General features: G+C 45.1%; 1 protein-coding gene across 5 annotated transcripts in view; it reads left to right on the top strand.

Moving 5' to 3' along the window:
- The window catches only part of LOC109904632 (phosphofurin acidic cluster sorting protein 2), a 102315-nt gene extending 83514 nt beyond the window's left edge, over positions 1-18801 (top strand). The window contains exons 7-24 of one of the 5 annotated variants that reach the window (XM_031787696.1): positions 304-384; positions 3334-3393; positions 3749-3900; positions 5719-5782; positions 6522-6593; positions 7411-7541; positions 8437-8569; positions 8718-8822; positions 9054-9160; positions 9964-10118; positions 10410-10520; positions 10793-10901; positions 13447-13489; positions 13583-13625; positions 13914-14049; positions 14512-14732; positions 15088-15201; positions 15443-18801. In XM_031787696.1, coding sequence (XP_031643556.1) covers positions 304-384; positions 3334-3393; positions 3749-3900; positions 5719-5782; positions 6522-6593; positions 7411-7541; positions 8437-8569; positions 8718-8822; positions 9054-9160; positions 9964-10118; positions 10410-10520; positions 10793-10901; positions 13447-13489; positions 13583-13625; positions 13914-14049; positions 14512-14732; positions 15088-15201; positions 15443-15561 — 1956 coding nt within the window. In that variant the 3' untranslated portion in view covers positions 15562-18801. Of the gene's footprint in view, positions 1-303; positions 385-3333; positions 3394-3748; positions 3901-5718; positions 5783-6521; positions 6594-7407; positions 7542-8436; positions 8570-8717; positions 8823-9053; positions 9161-9963; positions 10119-10409; positions 10521-10792; positions 10902-13446; positions 13490-13582; positions 13626-13913; positions 14050-14511; positions 14733-15087; positions 15202-15442 lie in introns of all 5 variants that reach the window. The other 4 variants (XM_031787692.1, XM_031787695.1, XM_031787694.1 and 1 more) reach the window with 4 other exon arrangements.
- The last annotated feature ends 957 nt before the right edge of the window (positions 18802-19758 follow it).

The raw sequence follows: 19758 nt of genomic DNA, 5'->3' as shown, positions 1-19758 counted from the left end.
CTCTGTCCCCTACACTGTCCTCCTCACTGAAGACATTCAGAAAGGACTCCTCTGTCCCCTACACTGTCCTCCTCACTGAAGACATTCAGAAAGGACTCCTCTGTCCCCTACACTGTCCTCCTCACTGGAGACATTCAGAAAGGACTCCTGTCCCCTACACTGTCCTCCTCACTGAAGACATTCATACCTGGAGTGTGTATTTATACTGCATTTGGTTGATAACCTGCCTGTGTCTGTCTGTCTGTCTGCCTGTTTCTACTGTATTTGGTTGTTAACCTGCCTGTGTCTGTCTGTCTGTTTCAGGACCTGGAGGATGATGAGTATGAGGTGAGGAAGCCTAAGAAGCAGAGAAGGTCCATCGTAAGAACTGCTTCAATCACCAGGGTAAGAGACGGGGAGGAAGGAGACCCTTGTGTGTGTGTGTGTGTGTGTGTGTGGTCATCATGCTATGCCCAGCGCAAGCTAAAGTTGATATAGGTTTTTACTGTGAAAGTATCATTCACAATGTCTCAGCAGTGTTGTTGTTGTTGTTGTTGTTGTTGCTTTTCTGTCTTAAGATGCTGGTGAATTGACAGCACTTGTTCTTTTTCCTTTACATTGGTTGTTGACTGTAGTCGAGCTCTAGGGCTCCATCTACTGGGGTGTATTCATTAGTGTACACTGTAACAAAACATTTAGCATTGTTGTTTTTTTTGGTACTGTATATCTATTGGACAAATTCATAATTGGGAACGCTGTTTGGGTCTTTGCGTGTCAAAAAAAAAGATACACGTCAATTAACACTATTCTATTATAGATTTATGTGTTGTGCTGAATTTGCACGTGCAAGTCAAGCGCCACCACTACTATCAGTAGTGCTGTCAAAGCTGTACAAGAAAAAATCTGTAAACAAGCAAACACCGGGCCACGAACGATGTGTTTACAATACCGCGTTGGTAGTAAAGCATCATTTGTTCAACCGCAACTTCTGGGCTAGCTAGCTTTAGCTTGGTACCTAGCTAGCTTTAGCTTGGTACCTAGCTAGCTTTAGCTTGGTACCTAGCTAGCTTTAGCTTGGTACCTAGCTAGCTTTAGTTTGGTACCTAGCTAGCTTTAGCTTGGTACCTAGCTAGCTTTAGCTTGGTACCTAGCTAGCTTTAGCTTGGTACCTAGCTAGCTTTAGCTTGGTACCTAGCTAGCTTTAGCTTGGTTCCTAGCTAGCATCAATACAACCAGCCTGAAAACAATGACCGGTAGAAACAGCAGTCATTTTTCATTATTATTAACAGTGATTTAAGGAATCCTTGTGAGTAAATATTAGCTAGGTAGCCACTTGTTGTTCGCCTATTGAAATTGATCTTCAGTTCATGAAAATAAATAGCTAGCCAGCTACTTAAAACCTATACGGGATGGTTGAGCTAACGTAGGCTAATGCGATTAGCATGAGGTTGTAAGTAACAAGAACATTTCCCAAGACATAGACATATCTGATATTGGCAGAAAGCTTAAATTCTTGTTCATCTAACTACACTGTCCAATTTACAGTAGCTATTACAGTGAAATAATAGCATGCTATTGTTTGAGGAAGATGCACAGTTATGAACTTAAATGTATTAATAAACCAATTTAGGCACATTTGGGCAGTCTTGATACAACATTTTGAACAGAAATGCAATGGTTCATTGGATCAGTGTAACACTTTGCACATACACTGCTGTCATCTAGTGGCCAAAATTTTAATTGCACCTAGATTCCTAAGTCATATATTGGCCTTTCTCAAATATGAATCGCGACCGGATCAGGTTATGTGTTGTAAAGCTAGCCACAATAAGGATCAGTCACAATAGAGGAATTTGCGAGTTGCCTTCAAAATAAAAGTACCTATTTGAAAGTGATACAGAAGGTTACTCCTCTGTCATGGAATCATGCCATATTTAGACTAGATAATGTGAAACAAGGTTGGAATGTGAAGCAATGAAATCAGTCTACTCGGTGACACCCACAGAACACAACTGGTGAAGAGTTTACGCAAATATTAGCGTTGTAGCTCTTATCGCGGGACTGTGACTGTGGGAAATCACCTCCCCAGTCAGCCTATTGTGTGTATTGACATTCATATTACACTGTACAGTTTTACCTAAGGATTGGGGATCAATGAAATGGGGTATCAGTCTACTCAATTACCCAAGATATTTTTTCCCCAACGTCATCCTCAGAGTTATCAGACTCCAAAACATCCACACAGTATTGTTTTTTTCCTCGGGTATAGTGTTCAATACACATAGGTTGACAATAAATGTGGCTCAATTCACAGTTGTTTCAGAGTCCCACAATAAGAGCTACGATGCTAATGTTCTCTGGGTGTCACTGAGTAGACTGATACTGATATGTCATCGATCCACAGTCCATAGGTAAGGCTGTACAGTGAAATAAGGATGCCCCCAATGCAATTCTAAAGTATAATACATCCAGTGTGATTTCAACAGATTTTTGTCAAATTAACAAATTATTGTATTTTGTTGATTTTATATAACGACATGTCAACCTCGTTTAGCACAATTTATTCAATCTATTCAATTATGGCATCATTCTACTGTTTGTATGAATTTGCATCACTGTCAACGACGTACTTTTATTTTGAAGGCTAACCTGCAAAGTCCACTATTGTGACTAATCCTTATTGTGGCTAGCTTCACATAGATGGGTCCCACCACCATTAAACAACTAAGAACTTTCTTATAAATTAGGGTTATTTTAGATTACACCTAGCTACTGAAACAGATGTCGTTTTGCTATGTTTTATGACCAGCACGTAAAGTTCGCACCGAGAGGCAGCCTTTACGTATCCGATTTTAGATGACACCTAGCTATATAGTTAGCTAGCTGAAACAGATGATGTCGTTTCGCTATGTGTTTGGGGAAGAACATAGTTTGTATCCATCAGCTTAGCTAGCTTGTTTTATGACCAGCACGGTAGGTAACGAGAGGCAACTTTACGTATCCAATGAATCGTTGTGACCATACGATTGATATTATAATCAACGTGTGAAAAAATCATGACCGCGTTAAATTATTATGTGACGTGCAGTCATATTCAGGTCCTGATTGGTCAAACAAGCTTTTTTTTGACACGTCAAATCGTGTTCTTTGACGTGTATAATTTTTTTTTGACACGCAAAGAGCCAAACGGCGTTCCATAGTTTCATTCCGTTTGCTTCGGTGTGGATCAGTAGTGTGGTTCATGAGGTTCAGTACTGTGGTTCCTAGTGAATACACCCCTGGTAACTGACAGGTTGTTGTTGTTGTTGTGATGGGGCTGACTTGTAGTTGTTTCTGTGTCCTGTTGCGTTTTAGCAGCAGAACTTTAAACAGAGAGTTGTGGCTCTGCTGAAGAGGTTTAGAGTCTCAGACGAGGTAACTAACGATAAGTCTGTCCATATTACTCGACACTTCTCAGATCCTTTTTTTAATGTCCTTTTCTCAGTGGTTTCACACTGTTAAAAATCTGTTCTCTTGTCCTCTCTCACTCTCTCTGACTCTCTATCTCTCCACCTCCCCCTCTCCATCTCCACCCCCCCTCTACTCTACCTCCCCACCTGTCTCCCTCCCTCCCTCTCCCTCCCCACCTGTCTCTCTCTCTCCCTCCCCACCTGTCTCTCTCTCTCCCTCCCACCTGTCTCTCTCTCCCTCCACACCTGTCTCTCTCTCTCTCTCTCTCCCTCCCACCTGTCTCTCTCTCTCTGTGCGTGTGTCTCTCTGAATGTTCCAGGTGTTGGACTCGGAGCAGGACCCGGCAGAACCCCCTCCAGAGGTAGAGGAGGATCTGGACCTAGAGAGTCTGGAGTTTGAGAACCCCAGTGACAGTGGACCAGAACTAGACGATGACGACAGTGTCCTCAGCACCCCAAAACCCAAGCTCAAGTGAGTCAGACTAGTTTTCAGTTTGTACTTACACTATATATAAAAGTATGTGGACACCCCTTAAAATTAGTGGATTCGGCAATTTCAGCCACATCCGTTGCTGAGAGGTGTATAAAATCGAACACACCGCCATGCAATCTCCATAGACAAATATTGGCAGTAGAATGGCCCTTACTGAAGAGCTCAGTGACTTTCAACGTGGCACCGTCATAGGATGCCACCTTTCCAACAAGTCAGTTTGTCAAATTTCTGCCCTGCTAGAACTGCCCCAGGAGCAACAACGGCTCAGCCGGGAAGTGGTAGACCACACAAGCTCACAGAACAGGACCGCCGAAATCCTGAAGCGCGTAAAAATCTGTCCTCGGTTGCAATACTCACTACCGAGTACAAAACTGCCTCTGGAAGCAATGTTAGCACAATAACAGTTCATCAGGAGCTTCATGAAATGGGTTTCCATGGCAGAGCAGCCGCACACAAGCCTAAGATCACCATGTGCAATGCCAAGTGTCAGCTGGAGTGGTGTAAAGCTCGCCACCATTGGACTCTGGAGCAGTGGAAACACGTTCTCTGGAGTGATGAATCACACTTCACCAACTGCCAGTCTGACAGACAAATCTGGGTTTGGCTGATGCCAGGTGAATGAATGCTACTTGCCCGAATACATAGTGCCAACTGTAACGTTTGGTGGAGGAGGAATATTGGTCTGGGGCTGTTTTTCATGGTTCAGGTCCCTTAGTTCCAGTGAAGGGAAATCTTAACGCTACAGCATATAATGACATTCTAGACCATTCTGTGCTTCCAACTTTGTGGCAACAGTTTTGGGAAGGCCGTTTCCTGTTTCAGCATGGCAAGGCCCCCGTGCACAAAACGAGGTCTGTACAGAAATGGTTTGTCGAGATCGGTGTGGAAGAACTTGACTGACCTGCACAGAGCCCTGAACTCAACCCCATCAAACACCTTTAGGATGAATTAGAACGCCGACTGTGAGCCAGGCCTTAATGCCCAACATCAGTGCCCGACCTCACTAATACCGTGTGGCTGTATGGGAAGCAAGTCCCCGCAGAAATGTTCCAACATCTAGTGGAAAGCCTTCCCAGAAGAGTGGAGGCTGTTATAGCAGCAATGTTCCAACATCTAGTGGAAAGTCTTCCCAGAAGAGTGGAGGCTGTTATAGCAGTAACGTTCCATCATCTAGTGGAAAGCCTTCCCAGAAGAGTTGTTATAGCAGCAATGTTCCAACATCTAGTGGAAAGCCTTCCCAGAAGAGTAGAGGCTGTTATAGCAGCAATGTTCCAACATCTAGTGGAAAGCCTTCCCAGAAGAGTAGAGGCTGTTATAGCAGCAATGTTCCAACATCTAGTGGAACGCCTTCCCAGAAGAGTGGAGGCTGTTATAGCAGCAATGTTCCAACATCTAGTGGAAAGCCTTCCCAGAAGAGTAGAGGCTGTTATAGCAGCAATGTTCCAACATCTAGTGGAAAGCCTTCCCAGAAGAGTGGAGGCTGTTATAGCAGCAATGTTCCAACATCTAGTGGAAAGCCTTCCCAGAAGAGTGGAGGCTGTTATATCAGCAAAGCGGGGGACCAACTCCATATTAATGTCCATGATTTTGGAAAGAGATGTTCGACGAGCAGGTGTCCACATACTTTTGGTCATGTTGTGTATCTGCCTGTGTACGTGTTTTCAGTTGCTATCGCTCAGATTTGTATGGTGCTTTTTTTAAATTAGCTCCAACTGTTACTTTTACAGGCAACATTTGTTTTATACATTCATGATGTTTTCACTTGTGTTATTAAATACATTATTTTTGTTATTGCAGGCCATATTTCGAGGGCCTTTCTCTCTCCAGTTCTCAGACAGAGATCGGCATCCACACCAGCCCGGTTAGTAACAGAACCGCCCAGCCCGGTTAGTAACACAGAACCACCCAGCCCGGTCCATAACACAGAACCACCCAGCCCGGTTAGTAACAGAACCGCGCAGCCCGGTCCGTAACACAGAACCACCCAGCCCAGTTAGTAACACAGAACCACCCAGCCCGGTCCGTAACACAGAACCACCCAGCCCGGTTAGTAACACAGAACCGCCCAGCCCGGTTAGTAACACAGGACCGCCCAGCCCGGTCCGTAACACAGAACCACCCAGCCCGGTCCGTAACACAGAACCACTCAGCCCGGTCCGTAACACAGAACCACTCAGCCCGGTCCGTAACACAGAACCACCCAGCCCGGTCAGTAACACAGAACCACCCAGCCCGGTCCGTAACACAGAACCACCCAGCCCAGTTAGTAACACAGAACCACCCAGCCCGGTCCGTAACACAGAACCACCCAGCCCGGTCCGTAACACAGAACCACCCAGCCCGGTCCGTAACACAGAACCACCCAGCCCGGTCAGTAACAGACAGAACCACCCAGCCCGGTCAGTAACAGACAGAACCACCCAGCCCGGTCAGTAACAGACAGAACCACCCAGCCCGGTCAGTAACAGACAGAACCACCCAGCCCGGTCCGTAACAGACAGAACCACCCAGCCCGGTCAGTAAACCCCATCAGTAATAGGTGGTAACTATTCTCCTCATTTCTGTCCCTCAGTTTTCCCTCCCTCTTGTTCTCCCTCCAGGTGGAACCAGACCAGACTGAGAGCAGCGAGGCCACGTTCCAGGTGGACAGTGTCTCAGAGAAGGGCTCATATGTAGGTATTATGTTATCCTAGAAAACGCTGGTCTCTGTTTCCATTTAAATTCATTTCAATACAACATTATTTAGTTCCCTCAGGGCGCAATTAAAGACCCAGTCAGTTTACAAATATCACCCCCTCGGGGGCAATTAAAGACCCAGTCAGTTTACAAATATCACCCCCTCGGGGGCAATTAAAGACCCAGTCAGTTTACAAATATCACCCCATCGGGGGCAATTAAAGACCCAGTCAGTTTACAAATATCACCCCCTCGGGGCAATTAAAGACCCAGTCCGTTTACAAATATCACCCCCTCGGGGGCACTTAAAGACCCAGTCAGTTTACAAATATCACCCCCTCGGGGGCAATTAAAGACCCAGTCCGTTTACAAATATCACCCCCTCGGGGGCAATTAAAGACCCAGTCAGTTTACAAATATCACCCCCTCGGGGGCAATTAAAGACCCAGTCCGTTTACAAATATCACCCCCTCGGGGGCAATTAAAGACCCAGTCAGTTTACAAATATCACCCCCTCGGGGGCAATTGAAGACCCAGTCAGTTTACAAATATCACCCCCTCGGGGGCAATTAAAGACCCGGTCCGTTTACAAATATCACCCCCTCGGGGGCAATTAAAGACCCAGTCCGTTTACAAATATCACCCCCTCGGGGGCAATTAAAGACCCAGTCCATTTACAAATATCACCCCCTCGGGGGCAATTAAAGTCCCAGTCAGTTTACAAATATCAACATGCTCCAAGTATACAGTGTACAAACAGACATCACATCCCCAATACAATACATTGTCCCTGTCTTTGCTCCGTCCCAGCAGCAAGAGCAACCAGAGGCAGTGACCCCCACTACAGAGCTGGAGATGGACAACATGGACACCTTCCTGGAGAAGCTGCCCCCTACTGGCAAGATGAAGAAGACCGAGTCCCTCATCATCCCTTCCAACAGATGGTAAATACTGTCCGACTCTCTCAGTTCATCTTTACGCCATCTCCCCCAACGCATCCTGGCTCCTCGCCTCCTCATTGGAGGAGAAAGGTTCATGGTCCCTTTCTTTAAAACCTTTTTCTCCAATGTGTTTTGAAAAGGAAGTGAGAAGACCGGATGCAAGGAATCTGGGAAAGATGAATTGCTGAGTGTCTTCTCAACTTCAGCCTGTTCCGTCCATGGTTCAGTTTGTAGGAAACCAGTCTGCCCATTCAAATGTTGGGAGCATATGTATCACTTTACCTCGACCTACATGTTAAAATTACCTTCCTACCTCCCCTCCCACCTCCCATATGTATCACTTTACCCCGACCTACATGTAAAAATTACCTTCCTACCTCCCCTCCCACCTCCCATATGTATCACTTTACCCCGACCTACATGTAAAAATTACCTTCCTACCTCCCCTCCCACCTCCCATATGTATCACTTTACCCCGACCTACATGTTAAAATTACCTTCCTACCTCCCCTCCCACCTCCCATATGTATCACTTTACCCCGACCTACATGTAAAAATTACCTTCCTACCTCCCCTCCCCACCTCCCATCCCTACCTCCCCACCTCCCCTCCCACCCCCAACTACCCACCCACCTCCTACCTCCCCTCCCACTCCCCACCTCCCCTCCCACTCCCCACCTCCTACCTCCCCACCTCCCCTCCCCACGTCCCCTCCCACTCCCCACCTCCCCTCCCACTCTCCACCTCCCCTCCCACTCCCCCCCTCCCACTCTCCACCTCCCCTCCCCACCTCCTACCTCCCCACCTCCCCTCCCACTCCCTGCCTCCTACCCTGCATTCCTCTCAAGCTGGCCCTGCTCTGTCCTCATTGTAGTGTGCGTCCTCACGTCTTCCCCAGGCAGGAACCTAAGTTGGCGGGGAGGAGAGGGAGGAGTACATCCCTAAAGGAGCGCCAGCCCAACAGACCACAGAACGAGAGAGCCAACAGCCTGGATAACGAACGCTCCCTCGACACACACTGCCATCTACAGGTAGGAGGAGGAGGAGCAGACTGGCCGATCAAGTCAGAATTCCAGAGTCTGTAAACTTTAATATATAAATGTTTCTAGTGATTGTGTCTTGGATGTGAGATGAATTTCTTTTCGATGTTCTTCCATAAGTGTATTCCCCCGTCCCCAGATCCCCAGGAAGACCGTGTATGACCAGCTGAACCACATCCTGGTGTCTGACCACCAGCTACCTGACAGCATCATCCTCATCAACACGTCTGATTGGCAGGGCCAGGTAAGAGACAGGAAATGACATAGACTGAAGTGAAAAACGTTGGGTGACCACTCGTCGTCTCCATGACGACCAAAAGAGGGAATATAACATGTTTAAAAAAATAAAATTATTTTTAAAACTTTTTTTCTTTCTCTTTAACAAACACTTATTCTCACATTACATTTCTCTTTCGGGCATCTCTCGTTTTTATATATTCTCTGTTTCTATTCTCTTCCGTCCGTTGTGTTTCAGTATCTGTCAGGCGTTCTCCAGAACCAGCACCTCCCGGTGGTGTGTACCTGTACTACAGCAGACATCCAGGCCGCCTTCAACACCATCGTTTCACGCATACAGAGATTGTAAGCCTCCTCTTTCACATTCTCATCGTAATCATAATCATAATAATAATATACACTACTTAGCAGAATGATTTTTATCCCAAAAACAACTCACTTGTTCGTACATCATCAGTGTGTGTCTGTGAATCCTTGAAAGACTTGGAACACAACATCGGCGCTGCTAGCAGCGTCACACACTCTTGTCGTCGTAGTTACTGAGCCAATCTTCTCTCGTACATGTTATTGATTTAGTATTGTAGCTCTAAGTCTTCCGTTAAAGGTTGTTAATATGTTTGTCTCCTTGCTGTAACACGATGCTTCCATTATCCTCTTGTGTGTTCCTGTTGTGTCTTATTGCCATTATCCTCTTGTGTGTTTCTGTTGTGTCTTATTGCCATTATCCTCTTGTGTGTTTCTGTTGTGTCTTATTGCCATTATCCTCTTGTGTGTTTCTGTTGTGTCTTATTGCCATTATCCTCTTGTGTGTTTCTGTTGTGTCTTATTGCCATTATCCTCTTGTGTTTCTGTTGTCTTATTGCCATTATCCTCTTGTGTGTTTCTGTTGTGTCTTATTGCCATTATCCTCTTGTGTGTTTCTGTTGTGTCTTATTGCCATTATCCTCTTGTGTTTCTGTTGTCTTATTGCCATTATCCTCTTGTGTGTTTCTGTTGTGTCTTATTGCCATTATCCTCTTGTGTGTTTCTGTTGTCTTATTGCCATTATCCTCTTGTGTGTTTCTGTTGTGTCTTATTGCCATTATCCTCTTGTGTTTCTGTTGTCTTATTGCCATTATCCTCTTGTGTGTTCCTGTTGTGTCTCGTAGCTGTAACTGTAACAGCCAGACGCCCATCCCCATAAAGATAGCTGTGGCTGGAGCCCAGCACTACCTCGGTGCAGTCCTCAGGCTGTTTGTAGACCACCTCTCTTATAAGACCCCTGATTGGCTGGGCTACTTGAGGTTCCTCATCATACCACTAGGTGAGAGATGGGGACGGTGGGACGGGGGGGGGCAGTCATTCACACCACACCTTGTAGTTGGAATATAACCTAATGTTTGTTCGTTTTAGGGTTACAAAATTCTCTACAAGTTTCTCTACTCTTGTGATTCATGGGAAAAAACCCTGTGAATGTGGTCTGGGGATTTTGCAACACTAGTTTGTTTCTAAAGATAGTATGATTTTTAAAAAATTATTATGCGTTTTACTTCTAGAGAGTTCTTACTTGTCGTATCAGTGATTTGATGTCTCTCTTCCTTTTGATTGTGGACAGGATCTCACCCAGTCTCCAAGTACCTGGGTACCATCGACTATCGATACAACAGTTTATTCCAGGACACTGCGTGGAGGGACCTCTTTCACAAGCCCGACGCTCCAGTCATAGGTAGGACAGGGTTAAACACACACACACACACACGAGGGTTGCAAAATATCTCTTTTAAGTTTATCGGAAATTCCCAGGTTGGAGGATTCCTGGATTTTCTGCTTGTTTCAAGATGGAATTTCACAACCCTAACACACATCTAAGATGTATCTATACTACAGTGTGTGTGTGTGTGTGTGTGTGTGCACGTGAGTGTGTGTGAGCTGTGGAAAGAATTTACTCTTGAAGACATTAAAACAACCAATCAGTCACTCCTGTCATGTGGTGTACAGTGCAGGAGAGTCCAGATGTGGTTTCCAGGGTAACCCAGTATATGGTCGGGGCCAACATAGTTCACCAGCTCCCCATCGCTGAGGCCATGCTCACGTACAAACAGAAGAGGTAAGAAAGGACACACACACTCTCACACACACTCTCACTCACACTCTCACACACACTCTCACTCTCTCTCACCCTCACACTCACTCACACACACTCTCACTCTCACACACTCTCACTCTCACACACACTCTCACTCACTCACACACTCTCACTCACTCACACACACACACACACACTCTCACTCTCACACACACTCTCACTCACACTGACACACTCTCACTCTCACACACACACACACACCGTGGTGCAATTTAGCTAACTCACAACTTTATAGGCAACATTTATATAGTGCAAAAGCAGTTATAATCTGGCAGCGGGATTTAATTTGAAACATTTCTTCAACCATGTGGATTATGAAAGAGGCGGCTATTTATGTGTTTCTCAGTTTACTAAACCGTAGTTAAATATCTGCCTCCTCATTGGTGAAGAAAAGCTGCAGGTTAAAATCACGCTGACAGATTATCATGAGGGTTTAAGGTATTTTTTCAGCACAAAGTTTTGCAGTATGAAAATGGATCCCTTTGTGTTTAACTGCTTAATTAACAGCTAATAGCATTCCTGATAAGTGCTATAATAATTAATAGCATTCCTGATAAGTGCTATAATAATTAATAGCATTCCTGATAAGTGCTATAATAATTAATAGCATTCCTGATAAGTGCTATAATAATTAATAGCATTCCTGGTAAGTGCTATAATAATTAATAGCATTCCTGATAAGTGCTATAATAATTAATAGCATTCCTGATAAGTGCTATAATAATTAATAGCATTCCTGGTAAGTGCTATAATAATTAATAGCATGAATTTATAAATTTATTTATTATATACAGTTTGAGTTTAGGGGGTGCCCCCCCTCCCCCTCCCCCTCCAGGCATTATTATATACAGTTTGAGTTTAGGGGGTGCCCCCCCCTCCCCCTCCCCCTCCAGGCATTATTATATACAGTTTGAGTTTAGGGGGTGCCCCTCCCCCTCCAGGCATCATTATATACTGTTTGAGTTTAGGGGGTGCCCCCCCTCCCCCTCCAGGCATTATTATATACAGTTTGAGTTTAGGGGGTGCCCCCCCCCCTCCAGGCATTATTATATACAGTTTGAGTTTAGGGGGTGCCCCCCCCTCCAGGCATTATTATATACAGTTTGAGTTTAGGGGTGCCCCCCCCCTCCCCCTCCAGGCATCATTATATACTGTTTGAGTTTAGGGGGTTCCCCCCTCCAGGCATCATTATATACAGTTTGAGTTTAGGGGTGCCCCCTCCAGGCATTATTATATACAGTTTGAGTTTAGGGGGTTCCCCCCCCTCCCCCTCCAGGCATCATTATATACAGTTTGAGTTTAGGGGTGCCCCCTCCAGGCATTATTATATACAGTTTGAGTTTAGGGGGTGTGTCACAATAGCGATCAGTTTTGCGGTAACATATTTTTACACAAACATCCATTTCATAAAATGGGAGACATAAGTTTAGGGGGTGCCCCCCCCCCTCCCCCTCCAGGCATCATTATATACTGTTTGAGTTTAGGGGGTGCCCCCCCCCCCCTCCCCCTCCAGGCATTATTATATACAGTTTGAGTTTAGGGGGTGCCCCCCCCCCCTCCAGGCATTATTATATACAGCTTGAGTTTAGGGGGTGCCCCCCCCTCCCCCTCCAGGCATTATTATATACAGTTTGAGTTTAGGGGGTGCCCCCCTCCCCCCCTCCAGGCATTATTATATACAGCTTGAGTTTAGGGGGTGTGTCACAATAGCGATCAGTTTTGCGGTAACATATTTTTACACAAACATCCATTTCATAAAATGGGAGACATAAGAGATGTGAAAAAAGCAAGGTTGTTCTACCTCAGGTATTGGTGTCTCAACAACTGAACCTTTCTTGAGGATTGGCCACTAGCCTACTACCCATCATGACGTTGTTAAAGCATCTGGTCTCAGTAGATAAGACACGAGACAATCCCCTCTTCCATCCTGATAGGTTGGAACTTCTGCACATGCTCACTCTGTGCCTGTCCCCCCCTGTCCCCCCCCATATCTCCTGTCTGTCTGTCCCCCCCCCCCTCCCCCCCCATATCTCCTGTCTGTCTGTCTGTCTGTCTGTCTGTCTGTCTGTCTGTCTGTCTGTCTGTCTGTCTGTCTGTCCCATATCTCCTGTCTGTCTGTCCCCCCCCCCCCTGTCCCCCCCCATATCTCCTGTCTGTCTGTCCCCCCCCCCCATATCTCCTGTCTGTCTGTCCGTCCCCCCCCCCCCCATATCTCCTGTCTGTCCCCCCCCCCCCCCCCCCCCTCTGTCTGTCCCCCCCTCTGTCTGTCCCCCCCCTCTGTCTGTCCCCCCCCCTCTTTCTGTCCCCCCCCTCTTTCTGTCCCCCCCCCCCTCTGTCCCCCCCCCCCCTCTGTCTGTCCCCCCCCCTCTGTCTGCCCCCCCCCCCCCCCTGTCTGTCCCCCCCCCCCCTCTGTCTGTCCCCCCCCCCCCCTCTGTCTGCCCCCCCCCCCTCTGTCTGTCCCCCCCCCTCTGTCTGTCCCCCCCCCTCTGTCTGTCCCCCCCTACAGCCCAGACGAGGACTCTTGTCAGAAGTTCATCCCCTTTATCGGGGTAAGTGGCTTTTCCCTAAAGGATACGTCCTTATCCTTGAACCTGATCGTTGTGTCCATACTTTTCACCCTGACCTCTGACCTCCCTCCCCAGATGGTGAAAGTTGGACTGGTGGAACAGTCATCGGCAACATCAGGTTAGTCGTGAGGTGTGGGGGGGTTCTCTACGCTAATATACAATAAAGTAACCAATGCACAGTGCCGTTGTACGCAATGACAACAATGACAACTTTTTGGATGTGATACTGTAATTACACAGTACTTATAGGGCTGATTTCCTGAGCACCAATTAAACCTAGGTGTAGGTTTACTCTGTGTCCAGGCATCTGACCCCTAATCCTAATCTGTCAGTCTATCACTTGTTGTAATTGTACCCTCTGTCTATTGTGTAGCCCGATGATGACAATCCCTGTGTATTTTGTCAGGTGACTCGGACGATGCAGCTCCCATGGCGACAGCCCTCCTCTCCTTCACCCCTCCTCAGGTGTCCCCCGCCCTGAAGGAAGCCACGCCCACCCCTCCCTCCTCCCCCTCTGTCAACACAAGCTTCAGCTCATACAGGTACAGCTAACACACAGACACAACACCTGGTTCAGCTCATACAGGTACAGCTAACACACGGACACAACACCTGGTTCAGGTGTACAGGTACAGCTAACACACAGACACAACACCTGGTTCAGGTGTACAGGTACAGCTAACACACAGACACAACACCTGGTTCAGCTCATACAGGTACAGCTAACACACGGACACAATACCTGGTTCAGGTGTACAGGTACAGCTAACACACAGACACAACACCTGGTTCAGGTGTACAGGTACAGCTAACACACAGACACAACACCTGGACACAGGTACATCATCACGACTCCTTCTTGAGGAGTAGAGAAGATAACTGTCTAGGGGTTTAATAGACTGATCATGGCTTCCATATTGTTCATTTAGCTAACATTTGATTTTCTAACTTTTTCATCTCGTACTATTCTCTTCATGTCTCTCTTCCTCTGCTGGGTATTGTAGTTCTCCCCAGGGGGAGCTGATGGGACTACAGGTGGACTACTGGGTGGCTCCTTCCCCGGCTGACAGGAAGAGAGACGTGGAGAAAAGGGACTCGTCCTCCTCCAAGAACACTCTGAAGTGTACGTTCCGCTCGCTGCAGGTCAGCAGGCTCCCCCAGGCCGGGGCCCAGCCACAGCCCGCCATGTCCATGACCGTGGTCATGAAGGAGAAGAACAAGAAAGGTGAGGGCACATTTTAAAATGGTTATATTGTATCTTTATGAATGAGTCCTGGGGTTGACTCGTAAGCACTCTTTATGAAGTTCTGCTGCACTCACAGACATTACTAGTGTCGGGTCTCTCTGTAACACTCCCTTTAATGAATGGACTTACTCCTGTATATATTATTATCCTGATAGTGAAGCTATTGGAAAGACCGAAATGTAAAGCCTAAATCCTAAAACTTGAGTTTAGGCCGAATTCCTAACTTTGCTAAAAACTTGTCCGTCGTCATCGTTGATTGTGATGATTAGCGTTTTCCTTTATGACATCATAAAGTTAGGAATCCTGACTCTTCAGTTCTCTCTCTCCTTCTCAGTAATATTCCTGCCAAAGAAGACTAAAGACAGGGATGTGGAGTCTAAGAGCCAGGTGATCGATGGCATCAGTCGACTGATCTGCACTGCCAAGCACCAGCAGACCATGCTGAGGGGTAAGACTCCTCATCTCTGGACACGAAGACCGCCAACTCTCTTGTTACATTAGTGTGGGTTTACATCTGTCTGGCTGTAGACCATCTTGTCTTTAACAGATGCTTATCTGATCCAGGTATTACATCGATATCCATGAACTAGGTTTAGTATAACAATTTGTAAATTGTAAGGTCATTTCATTGTGTGATTTGTGATTATTTCTAGATTATTTTAAATTTTTAATCTATTATTTTCTTCCAGTGCTGATTGACGGCGTGGAGTGGAACGACGTCAAGTTTTTCCAGTTGGCGGCACAGTGGTCGTCACACGTCAAACATTTCCCCATCGGGATCTTTGGACACAGTAAAGGGCCTTACTGACAAGCGACGCGTTGCCATAGTAGCGGGCCCCGTTACCATAGAGACTCATCTGGAACGGAGGACAACGTCCCCTCCCTCATGTGCCAATAGCTTTTATAATAGCCGAACCCCCCTCCCGCACATCTTAGACTGGTCCCAGATCTGTCTGTGCTCTTTCCAACTCCTATGGTCAATTGTCAAACCCAACGTTGGCACGGCAGCACAAACAGATCTGGGACCAGGAAACACACATCTGCCCACCCCACTGTCTTAATTTAAGCCCCAGATTGACCTATTGTTTATACTTCTGTGTTTGTTGTTGTGTTTATTCTAAAAGTTACCAAGGCGTCGGCTGTCATAAGGAGATTTGTTTCTCACCGAGTTTTTTAAAAATCCTGCTGATTTTCTATACACAAAGCCGAGCGGAAACCTAATTTAATAAATAGTTTGGAAAAACTCCTCTATAACTAGGGATGCATAACATTGCGGCACCCTCCCTCCCGCTCTTTGCTTTTTTTCTAATGTGGCAAAGATAGATTGTTTCAAACACTTTGCCAGGCACAATTTAACAAGATAACTTTGTGACCAAAAGGCCCTGAAACAATGGAAGATGGACAACACATAAAAGAGGAAGTGGTCTGGATCCTGGACTGAAACCATTCTAGAACACTCCGAGTCCTGGGGTGTATTCATTAGGAACCAAACAGAAGCAAACATAATGGGAAACAGGAAAGGAATCTACCTGAATTTGTCCAAAATAAAACTATTTAGTTGCTAAACGTTTTCCCGTTGCACTGCGGGTTTGCTACACTGTGCACTAATGAATACTCCCCTAAGGACAGTGACTCCTGTTGTTGTAGCAGGTCACTGAGACCCTTCTGCACTCATCGGAAGAAGACTGACATGTACAATAGACTTACTGTAGCCTGAAATACAGACCTGTTCTGTGCTATTATTCCACTCTTTTTTTCCTTCTTTTTAAAACTCTGTGTCATATGTTTGGCAATGACAAGGAGTGGAATGATGGCACAAACAGACTGGTACCCAGGCTACCCAGGCTATGGAACTGACCCTGCACTAACTAATGGTTGGTGCATCTCTCTCTCTCACTTTCTTTTTCCACCTTCCCTTCTTTTGAAAGGGAGCCGTGGGTGTGCCACCAGCAGAGATAACATATCATCGGTCCCGTCCTCGTACCCTAAATCTCTTTATCTCACAGCAACCACACATCTTCTAGGCTGAATACTAGACAGACTGCAGCTCACTCATTACCTGCTACCAGAGCCCACGTGTGTTGCTAGAGAGTTTGGGCACGTTGACGTGTCTGCCGTTGGTGCGTTTTACATGACACGTCAACGTTCTATAGCGGCCATGTTAGCTCCTCCGTTAAACGTTACACATATAGCAGCCATGTTAGCTCCTCCGTTAAACGTTACACATATAGCGGCCATGTTAGCTCCTCCGTTAAACGTTACACATATAGCAGCCATGTTAGCTCCTCCGTTAAACGTTACACATATAGCGGCCATGTTAGCTCCTCCGTTAAACGTTACACATATAGCAGCCATGTTAGCTCCTCCGTTAAACGTTACACATATAGCGGCCATGTTAGCTCCTCCGTTAAACGTTACACATATAGCGGCCATGTTAGCTCCTCCGTTAAACGTTACACATATAGCGGCCATGTTAGCTCCTCCGTTAAACGTTACACATATAGCGGCCATGTTAGCTCCTCCGTTAAACGTTACACATATAGCGGCCATGTTAGCTCCTCCGTTAAACGTTACACATATAGCAGCCATGTTAGCTCCTCCGTTAAACGTTACACATATAGCGGCCATGTTAGCTCCTCCGTTAAACGTTACACATATAGCGGCCATGTTAGCTCCTCCGTTAAACGTTACACATATAGCAGCCATGTTAGCTCCTCCGTTAAACGTTACACATATAGCGGCCATGTTAGCTCCTCCGTTAAAACGTTACACACGGAATATTTAAATCATGCTATGTAACTGAATGTGTAGGATTAGAACAATATTCCACATTGTAAAAGCCCAGCTTCTCTAAACGCAGTACATTTGGACCTCTTGACTTTTTCCACTTTTTTTGTTGTTGTTGTTAGGTTACAGCCTTATTCCTTCAATTTCATGGCTTTTTTTTGTTTGTTTTTTGCTCTGACATGCCCTGTCAACTGTGGGACCTTATATAGACAGGTGTGTGCCTTTCCAAATCATGTCCAATTAATTGAATTTACCACAGGTGGACTCCTATCAAGTTGTAGAAACATCTCAAGGATGATCAATGGAAACAGGATGCACCTGAGCTCAATTTCGAGTCTCATAGCAAAGGGTCTGAATACTTATTTACATAAGGTATCTGTTTTTACATTTTTATAAATTAGCAAACATTTATTTAAAAAAAACTACATTTTTAAAACTATTCTCGCTTTGTCATTATGGGGTATTGTGATGTCATTATGGGGTATTGTGATGTCATTATGGGGTATTGTGATGTCATTATGGGGTATTGTGTGTAGATTGATGAGGATTTTTATTTATTTAAGGCTGTAACGTAACAAAATGTGGAAAAAGTCAAGGGGTCTGAATACTTTCCGAAGGCACTGTGTATGACTCTGTTTAGTTTGCTACTTGCCTGCGCCTTATGATAATCTACTACCACTTCTACTTCTTCTTCTTCTTCTTCTTCTTCATGAAAGAAGATGGGGTGGGACTACGTGAACTTGTCCAATAAGAAACTTGTTTCCCAACCGTGTACCACTGATGCCAACTAGCTGTAGCTCACAAAGGCACATAGACAGGCATTGTAATCTGTCATATTTCTGAGCTGAACAGACATTACATTTATTTTATATTTTTTTTAAGTATGGCTAATTTAAATGTGTGCATTAAAGCCATACAATAAAACTGCACTACATTGTTGTGTAAGATCAGATCGTCCTTATTTTTGCTTGATCTCTCAGATTCCACTCTGTAAAACACTGGTGCTATTTCAATTCTTATTTAAAAACAGCCAGACACCCTAATATTACAGAAGTTAGAGAAGCTGTAAACTATAGCAACCAAATGACTCCTTATCTATTGAAGTATCATCAACCAATCTGTCAAAAAAAATAAAAAAATATGTTACTAGTTATTACAATCCTTGGTGATATTTTGTCAAAACACTTTGAAATACATTATAGCTTACTGTTGTAGTAGCTATTTCATTGTGTGCCTAAAATGTAACCATTACCAAGAGTATTTATTCTTGACGTACAGAAGTATCCCCCGTTTTTATACATCGATGAAATAGTTACCCAGGCTTGGAAGTGTGTCTGTAATAAACTGACCTAAAGATCTTTTTAGTAGGTTGATGCCATTCTTGCCAAATTGAGGTTCTCTGGCTACCCCCTCCCCCACCCCTACACAGTTATACCAAGGAGAGAAATGTATTATTCCAAATAGTCTATAACTCCTATGGTATACAGTGGCTACGTCCCAATTATCTCTCCTTCCTCCTGAAGCGTGCACTCATTCACTACTCTCCACAAATCTAAAACCGTTGTATTGGTGGAGGCATGGGTCGTTAGAGGGAGTATACATATGCCAGTCATTTCCTTTTCCAATTTATGAATGGAAGTGAACAAGTGCACATTTCTGGAGAAAGGAGATATTGGGATGCACACCGTGCTCCCCTCACAGTGGGGTAAATCATTTGCTTTGTGAAGCCTCAAAGGCTTCATGTTGAACTGGCAACGCTTGTATTTCTTTCTTTGGCAAAAAATTATTTTAAGTTGTGTTATAAATATGGTCCTGTTTATCTTGGGAGAAATGGATTGTAATGAATGGAAGGCTCCCCTATTAACATGGTTTTTTATTTAAAGACTACCACTGTAATCCCAATGTCGGGAATAAAAAAACTAGACTAAAATGTGTGCTTTTGATTTATTTACTTAAATGTGATATGAATCTTTAATTATTTATTTTGTTGTTGTTGCTGCTGCCAATTCAATTGACAGTAATGTTTAATTTATTATGGTAAGCCAACTTTCCCAAATGTGATCAAATTTTTTTTTTAAGTGCAGTGTGTGGTTCAAGTGAGGAATTATATAGGCGTATTATTTGGGAGGCTAATTGTCTTGAATGGGTCAGCTGGCGTGTTACGATGTTCTGAGAGGCGGATCTAGGATTTTGAAGCGGGCAGAATCGCATTAGTAGA

This window comes from Oncorhynchus kisutch, linkage group LG14, assembly GCF_002021735.2.
Source record: "Oncorhynchus kisutch isolate 150728-3 linkage group LG14, Okis_V2, whole genome shotgun sequence".
NCBI classification, from domain to species: Eukaryota; Metazoa; Chordata; class Actinopteri; order Salmoniformes; family Salmonidae; genus Oncorhynchus; species Oncorhynchus kisutch.
Note: the sequence above shows the minus strand (reverse complement) of the source record. Positions and strands in the feature narration are given on the sequence as shown.